Raw genomic sequence first — 23,939 nt, 5'->3', positions numbered from 1 at the left:
CAAGCACTCTCAAAAGGCAGATATCAGCTTTGTCTGTCCTTTTTCAGCCCAGGATCGCTACCAATTTACAGGTGAACACTTTCATACAAGGTGTTGCTCACATGGTACCGCCTTACTAGGCCCCCCTGGATGCTTGGGTCCTTAACTTGGTCCTTTTGAGCCTTTTCAGGATGTCTCTCTGACATACCTTTCCAGGAAGGTTGTTTTTAATGGCCATAACATCCATCAGGCGGGTTTCGGAGCTGGCGGCTTTATCCTGCTGAACTCCGTTTCTACCGTTCCATCAGGATAAGGTGGTGCTCAGGCCAACACCCTCCTTTTTTTTTTTTTTTTTTTGCCAAAAGTGGTTTCCTCGTTCCTCATTAACGAAGACATTGTTTTGCCCGGCGCCAACGCACCGTGTGGAAAGAGCTCTCCAGTCGCTGGATCTAGTGAGAGCGCTCAGGAGGTATGTGTCACGCACGGCGTGTTTTCGACAGACAGACACGCTGTTCGCCCTCCCCAAGGGTAGCAGGAAGGGACTCGCCTCAAGAGTGACCATAGCCAGGTGGATACGATTGACTTTTCAGGAGTCCTACCGCATCAGAGACGCAGTCATTCCGGCTGGGACCAGGTCACACTCCACCCGGGCAGTGGGTGCTTCCTGGGCACTTCGGCACCGAGCATCGGCAGAACAGGTGTGCAAAGAAGTGACTTGGTCCAGTCTACATGCTTTTTCCAAACACTATAGTATCCATACTCTGGCTTCGACGGATGCAAGTCTGGGTAGAAGGATTCTTCAGGCAGCGCTAGCGCACCTATAGGCAGTAAGTGCCTAGGGCTTATACCGTTTAGTCAATTTCCCACCCAGGGACTGCTTGGGACGTCCCACAGCCCTGTGTCCTCCAATGAGACAAAGGAGAAATATGGATTTTTGTGTTACCATAAAATTCTTTTCTCTGAGACGCTCTTTGGGGGACACAGCTCTTTTTTTTTTGCATTGCATTTATCAGTCGGTGGGGTTTTCTGGACATGTTGGTCCTGCATTAAAGCTGATTTACTTTTTGTTCTCCTACTGCTTTTGCACCAAACTGGGTTTGCCTGCGGCCAGTGTCAGGGTGTATACGGCGGAGGAGCTAACCTTTTTTTTATGTTTACGTAGTGTCAGCCTCCTGTTGGCAGTAGCATACACCCACAGTCCTGTGTCCCCCAATGAGCGTCTCGGAGAAAAGGATTTTACGGTAACACAAAAATCCATATTTTTTGGTGAAAAAAGATTCTGGAAAAAAAATTAACTACTCTGAACAAAAAAGATCATGTGAGTTCGTAAAAAAAAAAATAGTCACAAATGTAACAGCAGGGGGAGGGGTGAATTGGTCAGGAATAGGTTAGCTAAGACATTGGCAGAGCAGTGTACCTGTTCCTTTTTTTTAATCTGATACTTGCTTTTTTGTATTTGCTCATTGCTTTCTATGGGTGAAAAAAACACTGCAACAATGCTGAAAAGTGCCGTTTTCCAATTCAGTCAGGGAAAAATAAAACTCTTCACATGAGATTTCTGAAATCACATTGCTCTTGCTGGTACTGTACTGTAAAACACTGTAAAACACAGCTTTTAATTTGCATAAAAAACTCAAAAACACAATATGTGAACATAGTCTAAGTAAGACATTATCTTGCTAAAGTCATCTTGTAATCCAAAATTATATTTGCTGGGGTTCCATATGTTTTCTTAGAGTAGGTTCTACAGCCACTTCACATTGTAGACTGTTTAGGGTTGAGCATGTAAAACAATGTAAGTCCATATAGCCAAGATCTCTGCAATACTATATACAACTTTTTTTTTTTTTTTACAGTAAATTACTAAATAAGGAGTATGAGGAGTATGTCCTAACTGTAGGAGACTTTGATGAGCGGGTGTTCTTGGGAGCTGATGCAGATGAGGAAATCGGTACCCCTCGTAAATTTTTGACTGAGCTTCCATGTACTGTAGGCAACAGTACACCAAGGAAAAATTTGGAGTCCAGTCTCCAGCAACATTTTGAGAAGGTAGCAATCAAGGTCTTTATTTATTTTTTTGCTTGCAAACTGTCACTTGTAATAACTGGCATGAGACCACAGTGAGAGGGGCTAGCATTACCCTACCAATGTGCTGTCATTTTAGTATTCTGGGACATATTAGCAGATCTGTATGTTCAGATATCCGATTGGATTTGAACCTGCTGTAGCCTACCAAAGTTCATTTTAAATCTGATTTTTGATTTTAAAACCTTAATGACTTGGCATATTGGGCATTTAGGAGAAAGTACTGTATTTTCTGGCGTATAAGACTACTTTTTAACCCTTGACAATCTTCTCAAAAGTCGGGTATCGTCTTATACGCCAGGTGTCGTCTTATAGGGCAGGTGCGGAGTAATCTGCGGTCGCCGCATATTGTGGGGGGAGCGACCCCAATGACTAGGAGAGTGGGCACCTCACCGGGAAGGTGTAATTGAAGCAGAGAAGGAGATAATAGGATACAAGGGTGAGCTAGATTAGTGAAAGAGGAGTGTTTTTCTAGGCACAGCACCGCTCTGTCTCTTATTTGCATAACCTTGGCATCCCAGACGCTGACAGTTTGCTGCTGACAGTTTGCTTCACTTACACCTTCCTGGTGAGGCGCTCCCTCACCTCGTCATCGGGACCACTCCCCCCCCACTATATACTTCGACCGCAGATTGCTCCGCACCCACCCTATAAGACGACACCCGGCATATAAGACAACCCCCGACTTTTGAGAAGATTTTATATTTTAACTGGAAAAGTTGGGGGTCGTCTTATACGCCCAGTCATCTTATACGCCGGAAAATACGGTAGTTTTTTATTTATTTCATTCTTGTATTCCAAAGTGCCATAATTTGCTCATTACGGTAATTTTTATTCTGGGGAGAAATGGATAAAGGAGCAAACGAAGAGCAATTCTGTTCTTTGATGTTTTGAAGTTTACTCTAATTATGTCCTGCATAAATAGTGTTAACTTCAGTGTTCAGTGTTGTCCATATGATTATAGTACTTTTTGAAGGTATGTAGTTGTATCATTTGTACAAGAAATGCACTGTTTAAAAATTTGTCTTTGTGTCTCTATATACTGAGGGGCACACATTTTAGTCTTCACTCAAAGGAGCTGTATGACAGCTTATATTTTACGTGATAATTAAGTGGCACCATTTTCTGGTACATTTGAATTTTTTATCACTTTTTGGAGGTGGAATGACCAAAGTAACAGTGATTCTTGAAATTATTTTTTTTTGTTAAAAACTGTTCACTCTTCAGTTCAATTGACATGTTCACTTCATTCTGCAGGTCAGTACGATAAAAACAAAACCCAATGTGTTAATTTTTTTGGCCATGATCTGAGACCCATAACCTTTTTTTTTTTTTCTCCCTTCATTGGGGGACACAGGAAACCACGGATGTATGTTGCTGCTGCTAGGAAGCAAAAAAAAAATTAGCTCCTCCCTAGCAGTGTACACCCACCAACTGGTTTGAAGTTAACATATTTTGTGGACTCTGATACTCACCCCAAGCTTTGGCGAGGGGAAATAAGGAAAACACATTTATTTATTTTTTTTATAAACTAGTGCATTTTAGTCTGATTTTTTTTTTTTTACGGTAGCTTACCGGGGCATGTGGTGGAGCAAGGTCACTGCGGCAGGAAGCTGGCGGCGAGGGGGCCCCTGAGCTGTCATAAAATTTCAGCTTTGATCAGAGTCCCCTTGCTTTACCTTTGATTTCTCTGTGGTGGGCTTTGAGAAAATGTTTGCCGGAGACAACGCATGCGCAGATTAGGGTCTCAGCTCCTGACTTTTTCAGAGCACTCTCAACTTTATTTCTGTTTCCCCTACCTGGGGTTACCCCAGGACAAGGTAGTCCTGTGTCCGATCCACTCCTTTCTTCCTAAGTTCGTTTCCTCATTTTACCATAGTGAACACATCATATTTCCTTCGCTTTGTACTTCTCTTTCTCATCCTCAAGAGCAGTCGCTAAACAAGCTGGGCCTGGTGAGAGCTCTGTCTCTACCTCTCCAGAATGGCACCCTACAGATGAGTGAATTCTCTGTTCGTAGTGCCCGGTTATTGCAGAGTCCTTCCTGCTTTGTGACCTACCATGGCCCGTTGTTTTTTTTCCCATTCTGGAAGCCTGTCAAATAAGGGACAGAGTGCGTCCACTAAGGGTCGCTGCTCACTCCACTTGTGCATTGGGACCTCCTGAGCTGTTTATCAGCAGCTTTGCAAAGCTGCTACATAGTCTTCCATTCATACCTTCTCAAAGTTCACACCAAGTTCAGTTGTGAACCTCAGTAGAAGGGTCATGCAAGCCCGAGCTTAGACTTGAATACTGTCCTTTTTTTTTCAAACCCTTGGGACTGCTTTTGGTCGTTCCGTGGTTTTCCGTGTCCTCCAATAAAGCGATAGAGAAAATAAGATTTTGGGTTCTCACCATAAAAAGTTTCTTGCTGCCTTCATTGGGGGACACAGCACCCGCCCTTGTGTAAAGTTATCTTGGTTCGGCTATGTTGTTTTCAGATACGTTCTTGCCTTTTTGTTGCTTCTCCTACTGCTTTCTCACTAACTGATTAACTGTGTCAGTTGGTGGGTGTGTACACTGCTAGGGAGGAGCTTATGCTTTTTTGCTTAGTGGCAGCAGCATACAGCCATTTATTTCCTGTGCTATTATCACGTCCCCATCCACAAGAACTCCCAGAAATAACTCAGACTAGCAGTAGTCAGGGGAGGGGAAGTAAGGGAATATCAATACAAAGCTCTTCCCTTTCGCATATCAGTGGCACCCTGCATATTTATCAAATTGATTGCGGAAATGATGGCCCACCTGAGAGAAAAAGACATTTTGATAATTTCATACTTGGACGACTTTCTGATTGTAAGCAATTCAGCCCAACACTGCTGTCAACAATACGACAGAGTGATAGAAACTCTAACAGAGTTAGGGTGGCTTATAAATCTTCAGAAATCAAAACTAGAACCGACCAGAGATCAAGAGTTTTTGGGCATAACCCTGGACTCAATAACACAGGAATGTCGCCATCCAGACCAGAAAAAAACAAAAAATATTAAATCTTGTCTAAAAGGCTCGCTCAAACCCTCGTATGACCCTAAGAAGGGCAATGTCATTGCTGGGGTCCCTTTCTGCCTGCCTCCCAGCAGTCCAGTGGGCACAACTCCACACAAGAAACCTCCAGTGGGACATTCTGAGGAATCAGAATACACTAAGGGGACGTCTAGAAGACCACATCACTCAAAATTCAACCACTATTCATTCCCTAGTTTGGTGGTTGGATCCCAACAACCTGTCAAAAGGGGTCCCCTGGGTAATAGATGTATCTCGAATAGTTACCACAGATGCGAGTCCCACGGGGTGGGGAGCTCACCTGGGCAACAGTGTCACTCAGGGAATCTGGAGGGGTCAGGAATACAAAGCTTCCTCAAACCAAAAAGAACTCTGGGCGGTGGGCCGCGCTCTATTATCCTTCCTTCACAACCTACAGGGGCATCATGTCCGGGTGTTTTCGGACAATCAGGTAGTGGTAGCCTACCACACCGGGGGGGGGGACCAGATCTCATGCCCTTATGAAGGCCACTTCCGAAATCTTCAGTTTAGCGAAGAACAACTTCCTATCCCTTTCTGCACTACATATAAGAGGAGTAGAAAATCAGAAAGCAGACTTCTTAAGCCGTATCCATTTAAAACAGGGGGACTGGACTCTAAATCAAAGCATCTTCGATCAGAGCACAAAGATTTGGGGGGTCCCTGTAATAGACCTTTTTGCCGATGTAAAAAAACAGAAAAGCAAAAGAAATTTGTTCTCTAGACCCCAGGGGGGGGGCCCTCAGGCGATGGATGCATTCACGATTCCCTGGACTCAGGGTCTCGCATATGCTTTACCCCCTCCTATGCTTATTCCGGCAGTTCTGAGGAAATCAGACAGGACAGGGCGAGATTCAATAGCCCCTTCTGGCCCAAAAGGATCTGGTTTTCCAGGCTGAGGATGCTATCGGTCACCGATCCCTGGGTTCTTCCAAACCTCCTATTACAGAGACCGGTGCTCCACCCTCACGCAGAGGGTCTCCACTTGACAGCGTGGAACTTGAGAGGTCACTACTAAAAGGAAGGGGCTTTTCGGATAAATTAGTTTCCACACTGTTAAAAAGTAGGAAAACGGTAACCACTAAAATATACGGCAAAACTTGGAAAAAGTTTCTGTCCACCTCTGGGGTGAAATTACAAGATGGGGTCCAAATTCCTAAGGTGTTAGAATTTCTATAGCGGCCTTGGGGGCATTATACAGTGAGAATATAGCTGCTAACCCATGGGTAACACATTTTATTGAAGCTGCTATAAGATCGAAACCCATAAGCATAAAAAAACTACCAACTTGGGACGTAAACCTGGTCTTGTCAGCTCTAACAGAACCCCTGTTTGAGCCTATAGATTCATTATCCCTTAAAACTTTATCACTTAAATCAGCCCTTCTAACAGCCTTAACATCTGCCCGTAGAATAAGTGATCTCCAGGCCATATCTGCAAGGCCTCCCTTTACACAAATCCTGGATGATAGGCAGGGTTTGTTCTCAGGATAACCCTATCTACCCAAGGTTGCGTCCAAATTCCACAGGTCCCAGGAGATAATCCTTCCTTCCTTCCTTCTGCCCACACCCTAAAAATAAAAAAGAGGAAAAATTCCACACATTAGATGTGAGAAGGTGTCTAGCTCAATACTTAGAATCCACCCAGCGGCATAGGAAGGAAGGCTCTCTCTTTGTCTGTTTCCAGGGACCCAGGAAAGGACTCAAAGCCTCCAAAGGCACTATAGCACACTGGATAACAGATGCGATAGCCTTGGCGTACTCGTCCACAGGAAACACAGTTCCCGAGGGGCTGAAAGCGCACTCTACAAGAGCTATAGCGACCTCCTGGGCCGAAAGGTCGGAGGTATCAATAGACCAAATCTGTAAGGTGGCCACCTGGTCATCACCTTCAACCTTTTTTAGACACTACCGTTTAGACCTAGCCTCTTCATCTGATTTAACCTTCGGAAGAAGGATTCTGCAGGCTGTGGTCCCTCCCTAAGCAATAATCTCTGCAATTCTCTCTGGTAGTGCTGTTATGGGAGACTGAGAAAAGCATAGTTACTTGCCCATAACTGTATTTCTCAGAGCCCATGACAAGCGGCCCTGCGCTTAGTAACCCGATGTTTACCCTGGTTACCAGTGACGACATCGCTGAATCGGCGTCACACACGCCGATTCAGCGATGTCAGCGGGAGATCCAGCGACAAAATAAAGTGCTGGACTTTCCCCAGCGACCAACGATCTCCCAGCAGTGGCCTGATCGTTGGTCGCTGTCACACAGAACGATTTAGTTAACGATATCGTTGCTACGTCACAAAAAGCAACGATATCGTTAACGATATCGTTCAGTGTGACAGTACCTTAAGCTGAGCCCACCAGTCTAGAATCTTCTGGTGGACCCAACCATTGAATAGAAGGTGTGACCCCTATCCCCCTTCATGGGCTAATCCCAGGAGCTCAGACAATCCATTCTTATTTTTGAGATCAGATGTGAGTTGATCCTTAAAGGAGAAGGAGTGGGGATTCTTAGCTGAGGCAAGACCCCATGTCCATCTGTGACTGTGGAAGCGAACGGGGCGAGACTTGAGCTGAGGACATATCTCGTCGTTCGTGAGATTGTTTTGGGATCCCTTGGACTCGTGTGGACTATTGCTTTGTTAGTTGGCACAAGGATTATCGGGAGGTGCCCCCGAATCTGTTCCGTTGGACTAATTGTGGACTCTGTAGATCTACCTGCATGTGTTGTTCCAGCGTTCTTGATAATAAATCTGTTGAATCATCCCTCGGCCTGTTGTCCCTTCTTGCTCTGCCGTACACCCCGTCACAATGACCTATTCAGGCAGACTAATTACGGTAGTTTGGTTTCTCCCGTATGTCTAACTTGCTGTCCACTGCCTATTGTGATATACAGTTTCTCTAGCTTCTGAGATAATGTAAACGTTAACTTTATTTCTTTATGAAGGCAAATGTTGAGGTGTTGTGTTCTTTCCACTTTTGGCACCAGAAGAGAATGTGCTTATATGGGAGCTATTACAGCAAACTGACCTCATAATCTGCCCATTATTTCATTTCCTTATTCTCTACCAAAGCATCTGACCAAAATTTCAACTGGAAATATTGTCTTCGGAAAGTGGTAGTAAAGCACCTTAGTCCTTGGGCCTTCTGCCTAGTCAGTTGTGATATTGCTATATACCAGAGCCTTCTGGTAAATTTCTGGCAAATTGTTATGTCAGTAGTATTCATTATATGGTAATATTATATATTGTTCCACAGAAGAGATCATTTGCTCCATCCACTCCATTAACTGGTAGACGATACCTGAAGGAGAAGGAGGCGGTAATCACTCCTGTCTCATCAGCCACACAGTGTGTGAGTAAGCTTCAGAGCATGGTGAGCGGACTCCGGAATACGCCCAGCGACCAGCTGATTACGATCTTTAAGTAGGTATCAGCTATACTTATTTTCTCACTCCTATGTTAGTGATGGTGGTGTCAGACGTGTGTGGTTTTGCTCTAGGTCATGTGCCCGCAATCCGATTGAAAATATACAGAACACAGTGAATGACGTCCAGAGACGCTTTTGTCATCATTATACTCAGCCATCAGGAGATCAGCCTGGTTCTCATATTGGTAAGCTTCGGAAACCATTTGCGTGGACTTTTTTTGTTTTTAGTTAATACATTTGGCATTACTTTTGCAGCAGTGATGTCACCACTACAGTGTACATCACCGTCTACATCAGCTGAGCTCAGTGATATCTGCAGAGGTGATGTGCTCTGTAGTCCATGTAGGGCAGCTTGTAAAACAAAGGCAACTCTGTATAGGAGAGTCGTTGCTGGAACAGCGGAGAGAATAAATGCTATTTTAGTCATTTAAACCTAGTTCAAGATGATGGACTGAATAAAGTTGTTTGTTGGACCCCCCTCTAACCAGTTTCATAGAAAATTCTAAACTGCAACTTTTGCTTATGAAAGCACTTATGTACCGTATATACTCGAGTATAAGCCGACCCGAGTATAAGCCGACCCCCTAATTTTGCAACAAAAAAATGGGAAAACTTATTGACTCGAGTATAAGCCTAGGGTGGGAAATGCAGCAGCTACCTGTGAATTTCAAAAATAAAAATAGATGCTCCATACCGTTCATTATTGCCCCATAGATGCTCCACATAAAGCTGTGCCATATATAATGCTCTGCACCGTTCATTATGGCCCCATAGATGCTCCATAGAAAGCTGTGCCATATATAATGCTCTGCACCGTTCATTATTGCCCCATAGATGCTCCATAGAAAGCTGTGCCACATATAATGCTCCATATTGTTCATTATGGCCCCATAGATGCTCCATAGAAAGCTGTGCCATATAGAATGCTCTGCACCGTTCATTATGGCCCCATAGATGCTCCACATAAAGCTGTGCCATATATAATGCTCTGCACCGTTCATTATGGCCCCATAGATGCTCCACATAAAGCTGTGCCATATATAATGCTCTGCACCGTTCATTATGGCCCCATAGATGCTCCTTACAAAGCTGTGCCATATATAATGCTCTGCACCGTTCATTATGGCCCCATAGATGCCCCATATATAATGCTCTGCACCGTTCATTATGGCCCCATAGATGCTCTACATAAAGCTGTGCCCCACATATAATGCTCTGCACCGTTCATTATGGCCCCATAGATGCTCCATAGAAATCTGTGCCATATAGAATGCTCTGCACCGTTCATTATGGCCCCATAGATGCTCCATATATAATGCTGCTGCTATAAAAAAAAAAATCACATACTCACCTCTCTTCGCTCAGGACGCCGGCGCTTAAAATATTTACCTGCTCCTTGTGCGGCTCCGTCTCCAGCACTGACGCTCAGCAGAGGGCGCGCACTGACTACGTCACCGCGCCCTCTAACCTGAGCGTCACTGCTAGAGGACGCTGCAGACGGAGCCGCAGCGGAGCGAGGAGCAGGTAAATATCGCGCAGCGCTCCCCTCCCCGTATACTTACCTGCTCCCGGCGCGGTCCCTGCTTCTCCCGGCGCTGCATCTTCTTCCTGTATTGAGCGGTCACAGTTACCGCTCATTTACAGCAATGAATATGCGGCTCCACCTCTATGGGAGGTGGAGCCGGATATTCATTGCTGTAATGAGCGGTACCATGTGACCACTCAGTACAGGAAGAAGCTGCAGCCCCGGGAGAAGCAGGGACTGCAGGGACCGCGCCGGGAGTAGGTAAGTGTAACTAGACAGCCCCCGCTCCCCGTCCCCTGCCGACCCCCGGGTATGACTCGAGTATAAGCCGAGAGGGGGACTTTCAGCTAAAAAAAATGGGCTGAAAATCTCTGCTTATACTCGAGTATATACGGTACATTAATAAACAACAAGGCCTATCTTTGTTTTCTATTTTCAGACTTTGCTGTTAATCGATGGAAGCTGGCCGAGATTTTGTACTATAAAGTATTAGAATCTATTGTTTTTCAAGAAATCAGAAGGCTTAATGGGAAAGACTTGACGGTAAGACGAGAAACTACTTGACCTTTCCTCACATTGATGCTTAACTGTAGGCTAAAAATTCACTGAAATTTTTTGGCACCTGACTCGTAGGCCGGGTGCCCACGATCCGGATGTAGCAGTGCTTTAGACACAGCGCATGTTTGCTGCATACAAAGCGCTGCCTTGAGCACAGGTAAATTCAAATGTGTTCACTGAACCATGCAGATTTACCGCAGTCATTACATTTCTATTGAAGTAAGAGATGCGCCACATATTAGCCTCCGCAGAATATCCACAGGCGTCTGTGGACGCATAGTGGACATAGAATTTCTTGAAATCCCATCCACTATGCTGTTACAGCTGGCAGCAGTGGGTTTGACACTGCATAAACATTCAGTGTCAAACCCTCAGCAATTACTGATCGTGAGCACATACCCTTAGAGAGTGATGTATTCAGGTGATGAGGTACAGTAAAAATTGCAGTTGCAAGACTGTGTTGCAGGTATTTGATTCAGTAGCAGTTTCTACATGTGGGTGAAATACATCTTAATTTACATATTTTTTTGAGAACTGTAACTGGTTTTTGTGGCCAAATTTCAAGTATTTATATCACCTACAGTTCTAATGCAATTTAACTTCAAAATCTGATTACATTCTACAAACCTATACATCGCCATTGTAAAAATCTGTCTTTTTTTTTTTTGTAGGCATTACTGGAGCAGGATATTTTTCACCAATCTCTGCTGACATGCTGTTTAGAAATTGTTCTATTTGCTTATAGTTCTCCTAGAAAATTTCCTTGGACCATTGAAGTACTTAACCTTAGTCCGTTCTATTTCTATAAGGTAAATTAGCGGGGGGAAGGGGAGGGGTGGGGGGTGAAATTGTTGCATTGCTCAACTTCCAAAGTCTAAGAGGTTATATAAAAATGGTTCTTAAATGGCCACTGTAAAACTTAAATCAATAGCTCAAGCACATATAAGAAACTGTGTAATATGTTATCAGGGAAATATATTCTCCACTTATGAGCCATCTCTCCCCCTACCTCCTAAATTCATCATTCACTTTGAAAAAACAAAATAACTCAACTACTTACTGCTCAGCACAAGAATGCCTGCCAGCACAGTGAAATGGCAGGTTACAGAACACGTTGAATTATATGGGAGGAAGTGCAAGAGACGGATTATTTGTGCACTGAATGTCTGGCTTATCCCAGAGTTGGATTCACAGCTACACTTCCCATTACTGCAGGAATCCCTTCCTGTGTGCTGTGCTGTGTCTGGGAGACATCATAGCAGCTAGTCTTCTCCCATCAGCTCGGGGTCACTTGAAAGTTAAAGAGCTCTCAAAGGGAAAAACTAGTAAAAATGCAGGATATGTCATATGATGAGCAGAGTTTAACCCCTTAGTGACAGAGCCAATTTGGTACTTAATGACCAAGCCAATTTTTACAATTCTGACCACTTTAACTACTTAAAATAACCTGTGGCTGATGGGAGTGGGAGTGCACATGTCCAAAAAGGCTATAACACAAATAGAGAAAAAGACCAGCACATCCAAGCTAGTGTGAACAGGCGCCAACCAATTAAAGCATATAAATTGAAAAACGATTAAGGTTGCACCATGATTTACCAAGAATGATTACTCTAGAACATAGAAAATGCATTCCTGCATTAGAAAAGGGGGGGGGAAAGCACTATATAATGTACACATGAAATATTTATCTTCAAAAATTGCTATGAAAGGAGATTGATGGGGAGAGTGGCTTCTTGGGGGCCCTAGCGATCCTGTGCTGTGTGATGTAGAAAAACCGCTCCCCAACCGAGGAGACTGGCAACGGTGGTGACCTGCCCCTGGAGAGGAAGGAAGGACTTCCCATGTAGGACTGATGCTGGTAGCGTCCACCAGGTCAGGGACTGCCTCACCTTGAGAGGCAGAAGCACGGGTTGGTCCGGGGAGACAGTCCTCTAGTCCCAAGTCGACGAGTGCCAGCTGAAGAGGATGGGTATGGAACTGGGCAAAAGGCAGGGCTTCCATGCCAGCAATCATGTTCCCCAGAACTCTCATGCAGGACCGCAGGGGAAGAGTAGCTGGTCTCTTTAGAGTGCGGATCCCCTGGCAGAGAAATCTTTTCTCTGATGGAAGACACTGGCTTGGGCCGTGTCGAACCTCATACCCAGAAACATCAGATGCTGAGCTGAGGTCAGGGAGGACTTCTCTCTGTTGACAATCCAGCCGAGATGGAACAGCATGTCCAGAGTGATCTGAAGACTTTAGTCGCATTCTCAACGGGACGGCCGCTTGATCAGAAGATCGTCCAAGTAAGGAATTCTGAGAATCCCCTTCAAGCGAAGGATGGCCATGACCGCTGCCATGACTTTCATGAACACTCTGGGGTCAGAGGCCAGGCCGAAGGGAAGGGCTGCCAAATGAGTGATCCTCCTGGATTGCAAACCGTAGGAATCTGATGCTGAACACAAACAGCAATGTGAAGATAAGCATGTCTACCAAACAAAGAAATTCTCCCGGTTCCATGGAGGCGATTACAAAACGTAGGGACTCCATCCTGAAATGACGGATCCGAACGTGATTGTTCAATCGCTTGAAGTCCAAAACCGGACGGAGCGATCCGTCTTTCTTGGGGACTACGAAAAGATTGAAGTAGAACCCTGAGAACTGTTAATTCTGGGGAATGGATACGACTACTCTTGTGCATAGTAGGGAAGAGATGGCCTGAAGAACCCCTGTAACCTGAAATGGATGTCTTGGCGGGCAAGACCGAGAGAAACGTCTTCCTTGGGGGGGGGGGGGGGGGTTAGATTTTGTAACTGGACGTGACTCTCTTACCATGCATCATCAACCACCGACAACCATACTTCCTGGAAGAGAAGAAGCCAGCTTCCACCCTGGAGAAATTGGAGGGGGTGACTTGTCACGCCGAGGAGAATCTGTTGGCGCGGGACCCTGAAGACTTGGAAGAGCGACCCTTTGGACGTCAGTGAGGGGCAAGTTTGAAAGACTGCTTCTTCCTTTCACCTTGGGCGGAAAAGCGGTCCTGCTGGGCGGAAGTCCCTGAAGCAGAGAAGGGCCGACAGGAATGAAATTGAAGTGACCTCTTCTTATTTAAAAAGATGTTTAGACTTGGACTGGGGAAGCGAGGTGCTTTTTCCGCCGGTTGCATTGGAAATTATTTGATCCATTTTTTTTAAAATTTCGTTTATTAACCCCTTTCTGACATCGGACGTACTATCCCGTCGAGGTGGGGTGGGCCCCTATGACCACGGACGGGATAGTATGTCCAGCGCGATCGGCGGCGCTCACGGGGGGAGCGCGGCCGGGTGTCAGCTGCCTATCGCAGCTGACATCCGGCACTATGTGCCAGGAGCGGTCACGGACCGCCCCCGGCACATTAACCCCTGGCACACCGCGATCAAAGATGATCGCGATGTGCAGGGAAGCATCGCGCAGGGAGGGGGCTCCCTGCGGGCTTCCCTGAGCCCCCCGCAGCAACGCGATGTGATCGCGTTGCTGCGAGGGTCTTACCTCCCTCCCTGCTTGCTCCAGGCCCGGATCCAAGATGGCCGCGGATCCGGGTCCTGCAGGGAGGGAGGTGGCCTCACAGAGCCTGCTCAGAGCAGGCACTGTGAAGCAGCCTGCACTGCTATCAGATCGGTGATCTGACAGAGTGCTGTGCAAACTGTCAGATCATCGATCTGTGATGTCCCCCCCTGGTACAAAGTAAAAAAGTAAAAAAAAATTTTTCCAAATGTGTAAAAAAAATAAAATAAATAAAAAATATTCCTAAATAATGAAAAAAAAAATATATATTATTCCCATAAATACATTTCTTTATCTAAATAAATAAAAAAAAAACAATAAAAGTACATATATTTAGTATCGCCACGTCCGTAACGGGCCGACCTATAAAACTGGCCCACTAGTTAACCCCTTCAGTAAACACCGTAAGAAAAAAAAAAAAACGAGGCAAAAAACAACGCTTTATTATCATACCGCCGAACAAAAAGTGGAATAACACGCGATCAAAAGGACAGATATAAATAACCATGGTACCGCTGAAAGCGTCATCTTGTCCCGCAAAAAACGAGCCGCCATACAGCATCATCAGCAAAAAAATAAAGTTATAGTCCTGAGAATAAAGCGATGCAAAAATAATAATTTTTTCTATAAAATAGTTTTTATCGTATAAAAGCGCCAAAACATTAAAAAATGATATAAATGAGGTGTCGCTGTAATCGTACTGACCCGAAGAATAAAACTGCTTTATCAATTTTACCAAACGCGGAACGGTATAAACGCCTCCCCCAAAAGAAATTCATGAATAGCTGGTTTTTGGTCATTCTGCCTCACAAAAATCGGAATAAAAAGCGATCAAAAAATGTCACGTGCCCGAAAATGTTACCAATAAAAACGTCAACTCGTCCCGCAAAAAACAAGACCTCACATGACTCTGTGGACCAAAATATGGAAAAATTATAGCTCTCAAAATGTGGTAACGCAAAAAATATTTTTTGCAATAAAAAGCGTCTTTCAGTGTGTGACGGCTGCCAATCATAAAAATCCGCTAAAAAACCCACTATAAAAGTAAATCAAACCCCCCCTTCATCACCCCCTTAGTTAGGGAAAAATTAAAAAAATGTATTTATTTCCATTTTCCCATTAGGGCTAGGGTTCGGGCTAGGGTTAGGTTTAGGGCTAGGGCTACAGTTTGGGTTGGGGCTAAAGTTAGTTAGGGTTTAGATTACATTTACAGTTGGGAATAGGGTTGGGATTAGGGTTAGGGGTGTGTCAGGGTTAGAGGTGTGGTTAGGGTTACCGTTGGAATTAGGGTTAGGGGAGTGTTTGGATTAGGGTTTCAGTTATAATTGGGGGGTTTCCACTGTTTAGGCACATCAGGGGCTCTCCAAAAGCGACATGGCGTCCGATCTCAATTCCAGCCATTTCTGCGTTGAAAAAGTAAAACAGTGCTTCTTCCCTTCCGAGCTCTCCCGTGTGCCCAAACAGGGGTTTACCCCAACATATGGGGTATCAGCGTACTCAGGACAAATAGGACAACAACTGTTGGGGTCCAATTTCTCCTGTTACCCTTGGAAAAATTCAAAACTGGGGGCTAAAAAATAATTTTTGTGGGAAAAAAAAGATTTTTTATTTTACGGCTCTGCGTTATAAACTGTAGTGAAACACTTGGGGGTTCAAAGTTCTCACAACACATCTAGATAAGTTCCCTGGGGGGTCTAGTTTCCAAAATGGTGTCACTTGTGGGGGGTTTCTACTGTTTAGGTACATTAGGGGCTCTGCAAATGCAATGTGACACCTACAAACCATTCCATCTAAGTCTGCATTCCAAATGGAGCTCCTTCCCTTCCGAGCCCTCCCATGCGCCCAAACAGTGGTTCCCTCCCACATATGGGGTATCAGCGCACTCAGGACAAATTGGACAACAAATTTTGGGGTCCAATTTCTCCTGTTACCCTCGGGAAAATACAAAACTGGGGGCTAAAAAATAATTTTTGTGGGAAAAAATTTTTGTTTTATTTTTACGGCTCTCCATTATAAACTTCTGTGAAGCCCTTGGTGGGTCAAAGCGCTCACCACACATCTAGATAAGTTCCTTAGGGGGTCTACTTTCCAAAATGGTGTCACTTGTGGGGGGTTTCTACTATTTAGGTACATTAGGGGCTCTGCAAACGCAACATGGCGTCTCATCTCAATTCCTGTCAATTTTGCATTGAAAAGTCAAACGGCGCTCCTTCCTTTCCGAGCTATCCCATCCGCCCAAACAGTGGTTTACCCCCACATATGGGGTATCAGCGTACTCAGGACAAATTAACAACTTTTGGGGTCCAATTTCTTCTCTTACCCTTGGAAAAATAAAAAATTGGGGGCGAAAAGATAATTTTTGTGAAAAAATATGATTTTTTATTTTTACGGTTCTACATTATAAACTTCTGTGAAGCACTTGGTGGGTCAAAGTGCTCACCACACCTCTAGATAAGTTCCTTAGGGGGTCTACTTTCCAAAATGGTGTCATGTGGGGGCTTTCAATGTTTAGGCACATCAGGGGCTCTCCAAACGAAACATGGCGTCCCATCTCAATTCCAGTCAATTTTGCATTGAAAAGTCAAATGGCGCTCCTTCGCTTCCGAGCTGTGCCATGCGCCCAAACTGTGGTTTACCCCCACATGTGGGGTATTGGCGTACTCAGGACAAATTGTACAACAATGTTTGGGGTCCATTTCTCCTGTTACCCTTGGTAAAATAAAACAAATTGGAGCTGAATTACATTTTTTGTGAAAAAAAGTTAAATGTTCATTTTTATTTAAACATTCAAAAAATTCCTGTGAAGCACCAGAAGGGTTAATAAACTTCTTGAATGTGGTTTTGAGCACCTTGAGGGGTGTAGTTTTTAGAAAATACCCAAGTGTGACACCATTCTATCATATAGACCCCTCAAAATGACTTCAAATGAGATGTGGTCCCTAAAAAAAAAAAAAAATGATGTTGTAGAAATGAGAAATTGCTGGTCAACTTTTCACCCTTATAACTCCCTAACAAAAAAAAATTTTGGTTCCAAAATTGTGCTGATGTAAAGTAGACATGTGGGAAATGTTACTTATTAAGTATTTTGTGTGACATATCTCTGTGATTTTAATTGCATAAAAATTCAAAGTTGGAAAATTGCGAAATTTTCACAATTTTCGCCAAATTTCCGTTTTTTTCACAAATAAACGCAGGTACTATCAAAGAATTTTTACCATTGTCATGAAGTACAATATGTCACGAGAAAACAATGTCAGATTCACTGGGATCCGTTGAAGCGTTTTAGAGTTATAACCTCATAAAGGGACAGTAGTCAGAATTGTAAAAATTGGCCCGGTCATTAATGTGCAAACCATCCTTGGGGGTAAAGGGGTTAAACATCAGAAAAAAAGAGAACAATAAGACATTACATGTTTTGCTTGCAACCAAACCAGTACAAATGTATACAATAAGCCTTATCAGTACGTATCTTGGTACACAGAACTGGTCTCCTAAAACTTGAAATAGTAAAGTATGTCTAAAGCACCTGTAATAAAACCCTAAAACTGTTTGCTGCCAAAACCAATTCCATTTCGATAATAGTTTAATATTGAAGCAAGGCGTGAACCAATGTAAATTCTACCATTTATTATAGTGAAGCTAGGCTATCTGTCACATAACGACAGTGAGGTGTGATGAGTTCCATATATCCCAAATTTTACCAAATTTCCCCAAACAGCCCCTATTTTGGTATAACGTACATTCATAAGGTATAATTGAGTTCACCAAATCAATCCAGGCCCTAAGAGATGGGTGATTGTTTCCCATCCAACGCAAAGCTATTATTTTCCTTGCCAGGCAATCCCTCAAAGATTTAAACATGGTGTCCCCATGTCTCTTCTTCCAGTACCCCGAATAAGCATACTAATGGGCTCAAAGGAACGGAAATATGTATGAGGAAGGTTAGTAACGAAGTTACCTTGCTCCAAAAGGATTGGATAACTGGACATCTCCATATCATATGTATAAAGTCTGCTTCCACTACGTGGCATCTCAGTCATTCTGAAGAATTAGTCCATCCCATGTTAAATAGTCATGACGGAGTTAAATATGATTGGTGTATTATACACAGTTGGATTATTTTATTGTTGGCTGAGGGAGATACCCCAGTTGGGGATTCAAGAATTATCTCCCAGTCCTCATCTTGAAGATCAGGAACTAGGAGTTTCCATTTTCCTTTTATCGTCAATGCCCACGGATAACGTGTGATTTTAAGGATCCCTATTAACGGGAAGGATGATATTATTATCATGGTATTTACTTTCCGCATATGCGATTTTATTGCTGATCTGAGCTGCAGATAGCGAAAGAATTGGGGTTTCGGAATGTTATGTTTAATTTGTAAATGTTCAAAAGACATTAGAATGCCCTGCTCATACAGATCATAGATTGAAACCACACCATATGAAGTCTTAAAACTGAGTAGATGCGTGATTCAGTTGCCCTGGAAAGTACATGTTATTCCATAATGGCATTTCGGCTATAATGCCATCGAAATGAATGATACTTTTCACCTGTTTCCAAACCAACCTCACTAAGCAGAGAAGTTGTAATAATTTAGGGGTATTGGGTCTATCAATTTCCAATAAACCTATCGAGCAGTCAAGCTTCGCAGCGTGGGCCAAATGGCTCTCTGAATTTGGTAAATAACCCCCAGGCATCCATTCACCCTAAGCCCTGATTTGTCGGCCAAATAATACAGGAAGAAGTCAGGTAACGCCGCACTTCCCATTTGCTTAGACCTATGTAGGCTAGATAATATAAGTTTAGGCCTGGCTTTCCCCCATATAAAGGATGAAATTAAAGAGTTTAGATTTGAAAAAAAGATCTGGGAACAGGAACTGCACTATGTTGAAGGGAGTAATTGAGCTTCGGAAGTACCATATATACTCGAGTATAAGCCGAGATTTTCAGGCCATTTTTTTGGGGCTGAAAGTCCTCTTCTCGGCTTATACTTGAGTCATACCCAGGGGTCGGCAGAGAAGGGGGAGCAGGGGCTGTCTAATTATACTCACCTGCTCCTGGCACGGCCCCTGCAGGTCCCTGCTTCCCCAGCTACAGCTTCTTCCTGTACTGAGCGGTCACATGGTACTGCTCATTATAGTAATGAATATGCTGCTCCGCCTCCCATAGGGGTGGAGCTGCATATTCATTACTGTAATGAGCGGTAACGGTGACAGCTCAGTACAGGAAGAAGCTGCGGCCAGGGACTGCACCGCGCCAGTAGCAGGTGAGTATAAGGGGGAGCGCTGCGCGATATTCACTTGCTCCTCGTTCCGGCGCCGCTCCTTCTTCAGCGTCTTCTGCAGTGACGCTCAGGTCAGAGGGCATGATGACATGGTTAGTGCGCGCCCTCTGCCTGAACGTCAGCGCAGAAGATGCTGAAGACGGAGCGGTGCAGAAATTAAGTCAGATGAATATTGAAAGTGCCGGGGGCCTGAGCGACGGAGAGGTGAGTATGTGATTTTTTTTTTTTTTTTTTTTAATCGCAGCAACAGCAAATGGGGCAAGTGTCTGTATGGAACATCTTCTGGGGCCATAATCAAGGTTTGTGCAGCATTGTATGGGGAAAATGTCTGTATGGAGTATCTTATGGGGCCATAACGTTTGTGCAGCACTATATGGGGCAAATATCTTTATGGAGCATCTTATGGGGCCATAATCAACATTTGTGCAGCATTATATTGGGCAAATGTGTCTATGGAGCGTCTTATGGGGCCATTATTAACCTTTATGCAGTATTATATGGAGCATATTTTAATATGGAGCATCTTATGGGGCCATCATAAACTTTATGGAGCGTTATATGGGGCTCCTGATTCAATATGAATATTCAAAAACACTTAACCTACTGATGTCTCAATTAATTTTACTTTTATTGGTATCTATTTTTACTTTTGACATTTACCGGTAGCTGCTGAATTTCCCACCCTAGGCTTATACTCGAGTCATTAAGTTTTCCCAGTTTTTTGTGGCAAAATTAGGGGGGTTGGCTTATACTCTGGTCGGCTTATACTCGAGTATATACGGTAATATCATCTTAATCAGATTTATGCGACCAGAGACGGACAATGGTAATTTACTCCACACCGCAAATTTATGCTTAACTAGATCCAGTAACGGAAGAACATTAAATTTGTAGATCAAGTCTAAATATTTAGGAATAATTATACCCAAATACAGTAAAGTGGGACATCACTGGTAATAAGGATAGCTCTTCAAGGTGATCTGCTGAGACATGGGAACGAGGCATCAAAACGGATTTATTCCAATTTATATACAACCCCGAGCATTTACTAAATTTGTTTATGATACTAATCACATGTCACTGTCTCCTCTACGTCATCCATGAATATTACGATATCATCCGCATATAAGCCAACAACTTCCACGCGGTCCGCTACCTAAATACCTTTAATGATTGGAGTGGACCTCCTACGTATTGCTAGTGCTTCAATCGTGAGAGCAAAGAGAGCCGGTGAGAGAGGGCAACCCTGACGGGTTCCTCTGTTCAAGGAGAATGTCTCCGACATGGAGCTATTAATAATTATCCGAGCTTTAGGTTTCATATAAATTGCGCTAATCCATCTTTGAAATTCAGGGCCAAATCGATATCTCGGTAGACATGCAGATAGAAAGGGCCACTCAAGGGAATCAAATGCCTTGGCTGCGTCCAGCGAGGCCATAGCCCATTTATTCTCCGTTATCAATGAGCTATATTGAGCTATTGATTGGACTCTCCTAATATTAATACACATATTTTTACCTGGCATAAATCCGGTCTGGTCTGGGTGTATTATGTCCAATATTACTATATTTAACGTAGTGGCTAAGATTTTAGTAAAAATGTTATAATCTACATTTACTAATGAGAGAGGGTGATATGATTCACATTCCAGGGTAGTCCTTTCCTTCTTTTTTTAAAACTATAATATTTGCTTCATAATAGGAATCTGGCAGAGAACCCCCCCCACCACCTCCTCTCCAAATCCCCTGGAACACCTTCAAAAGACTCGGCGCTAGAATATCCCGATATTTTCTATCCATTTCTATGGGGAACCCGTCCGGGCCTGGTGCCTTTCCAGAGGCCATATCCGCTATGGCCGTATTAATCTCTTCCAGAGTGAAGTCTGCGTCTAGAAAAGCTTGTTTTGTAGGAAACTCAATGTCTGACAGGTAGTCTAAGCAACCTGAAGTATCAAAGTCCCCCTTAGAGCGATACAACTCTTTATAATAATCATGAAAACATTGAAGTATATCATTTGTGGAGGTCACTACTGCGCCGTCTGGTTTCCGGATTTTAAGTATAGTATTAGATGCATTGTGTTGTCGTACCATTAACGCTAGAAGTTTACTAGATTGATTCCCTAGTACAAAGTATGCTTTTCGGGTGAAAGAGTTTACGCTTAGATTTAGTATCTACATATTGAGTATATAACCTATGGGAATGTAACCACTCAGCCCTGTTCTCGCTGGTTTGGCTATCTATATAGGCCGCTTCCGAGTCACTCAGACGTCTCTCCATCTCATCATCTTCCCGTGAAGACACGTTTAATATAGGTAATTGTAGAGGACAAACTTCCTCTCAGATATGCCTTGAGACTGCATCCTAAAAAACATATTTATATTCTGTGGCTCTGGGTCAGATGTTATAAAACAGTCTAGTTGGTCTATAGTTCTATCATTGGGGCCTATCCGCTTTATCCAAAATGGATTTAGTTTCCAAACCGCATTATGTCTTGCCCTACCAAACTTAAGCTTAAGTATTACCGGGCTATGGTCAGAACATGGGAACAGGGGCATTTCAATCTCCCCCACCCACATCGCCAAATTACTGGATCCAAATATATAATCCAAACGGGATAGTATGTGTCTAACGGATGATTGGCAGGTGTATTCTTTTACGTCAGGATGGCGCATTCTCCACAAATCTAGCCACCCACTACCCTCCATGAATATTGACATTTGACAGACGAGATGAAGGAGGCCTGAGCATATCAAGGCAATCATCCATAACTAGATTAAAGTTTCCCATGCATATATGTGCATTCGGATAATTCAAAGCAAAACTCAATGCTCAATGCCTTTTTTATAATCGACATATTATAAGGGGGAGGGGGGTTGTATACACACATAGCATAATCTTTCAAATTAACCCATGCATGTACAAAGACAAAACGACCCTCAGGATCTCTCTATACCTCCCCAACTTCCCATCTGACATCTCTATGTATTAATAGAGAGACCTCTCTGGAATAGCTAGTGTGGAATGAACGTACAGACCATTGCACTCACAGCTTTTGCACATAGCGGACTGAGTCTCTGGTCAAGTGTGTTTCAACTTGGGTTACAATATGTGGATGGTAACGCCTTATTTGAGAAAATACTTTAACTCTCTTTCGGGGTGACCCAAGACCTTTCACATTCCAAGTCATACATGTAAGGTCAGATGCCATACCCCTTCATCCACAAATAATATACATTATCACGCCAATTACACTTCTGGTGTACAATGGAAAAAAACATGGCAGCAATTTCTATATAACGAATACCTAACAATACTAAAATAAAATAAAGCAAAATATGCTTCAAAAGGGAGCCAACTTTCATGCTCCTGACACAGTCCAAAAAAGAGGGTACCATTTCTGAACACAGAGTCCGGTATAGTTGTTTTCCTGGACTTTGGCGGAAAGAGCTCCTATCATTGAAAAAAAAAAAAAAAAAGAGAAAATAAAAGGAGAAAAAAAAACCAATGAGAGAGTTCTATTTCCAATGTATCTATCTATATATAGAGACGGCAGATGATCTAGGATTTTTCCTCCCCATTCGCTCCCACATGAGATCACATCCATTCCTCGGCTTCTGCTGGGGTCGTAAAAAAGAAGGAAGAGCCCTTGTAAACAATCCGAAGACGGGCAGGATAGATCATTGAATACGTATCAGGGCTGTGGAGTCGGTAAGCCACAGTTTTGACTCTGACTCCTGGATTTTATCAGGTTCCAGCTCCGACTCCTTCATAAATGGCCAATTCGTAACAATAAATTTACTGTTGTAAAATATTAACATCGTGCTTATTCAGTTTTTCACCATCATATAAGTAATCAGACCACTTAGAGCAAAAAATATATTTATTAGAATACAATTAGAATATAGCAAATAACTTTTCTAAACATTTCTAAACTCTTGTAAGTAAATATGCAATAAACACTTATGCAGTTAATAAGAAGAAATCTATAAATTTGTCCTCCGAAAAAGTATTGCCTCTGTCAGATCCTCCTTCATGGATGCCCTCAAATCTGATCTGATTTATTTTGAGAGCAGAGAACAAACTCTCTACACTAACTTGGGTTGGTGGCAAAGCAGTAACCACTCGTGCAACATCCCTGACTATGTCAGGATACAGAGGAATCGCTTGTTGCACTGTTATTTTTGATGACTGGTCAAATTTCTCAATTTCTTTTAGTGCACATGAAAAATTCTGCTGAAATGTATTGGCTGTGTTCTTTGATGGGGATGACTCTTCTATGCGGGAACACTTTGCATGGTCCTTGTGATCCAAATATTTTTCGAAATTAAATTCATCAGTTGATGAGGGTGAAGATGTGGCAGGACGAGCAAATTCTTCTTGTTCCTCCTGACTGTCCTGCAACCCTTTCATCCTTACTGCTATTTCAGACAGAGCTTCTTTTCCTTTAGTTAGCTGTTGATCATCTAGAAGAATCCGATGCATTGGGTCTACATAA

At 43.3% G+C, this 23,939-nt stretch overlaps 1 protein-coding gene across 2 annotated transcripts in view; it reads left to right on the top strand.

Annotated features, from left to right (window-relative positions):
- RBL1 (RB transcriptional corepressor like 1) overlaps positions 1-23,939 on the top strand; it is a 128,254-nt gene that overhangs the window by 28,582 nt on the left and 75,733 nt on the right. For both annotated transcript variants that reach the window (XM_069751931.1, XM_069751932.1), the window contains exons 8-12: positions 1,836-2,028; positions 8,382-8,548; positions 8,625-8,737; positions 10,517-10,620; positions 11,307-11,444. In XM_069751931.1, coding sequence (XP_069608032.1) covers positions 1,836-2,028; positions 8,382-8,548; positions 8,625-8,737; positions 10,517-10,620; positions 11,307-11,444 — 715 coding nt within the window. The remainder of the gene's footprint in view (positions 1-1,835; positions 2,029-8,381; positions 8,549-8,624; positions 8,738-10,516; positions 10,621-11,306; positions 11,445-23,939) is intronic.

This window comes from Ranitomeya imitator, chromosome 2 (assembly GCF_032444005.1).
Source record: "Ranitomeya imitator isolate aRanImi1 chromosome 2, aRanImi1.pri, whole genome shotgun sequence".
Classification (NCBI taxonomy): Eukaryota; Metazoa; Chordata; class Amphibia; order Anura; family Dendrobatidae; genus Ranitomeya; species Ranitomeya imitator.
This window is presented reverse-complemented; position numbering and strand designations above follow the sequence as displayed.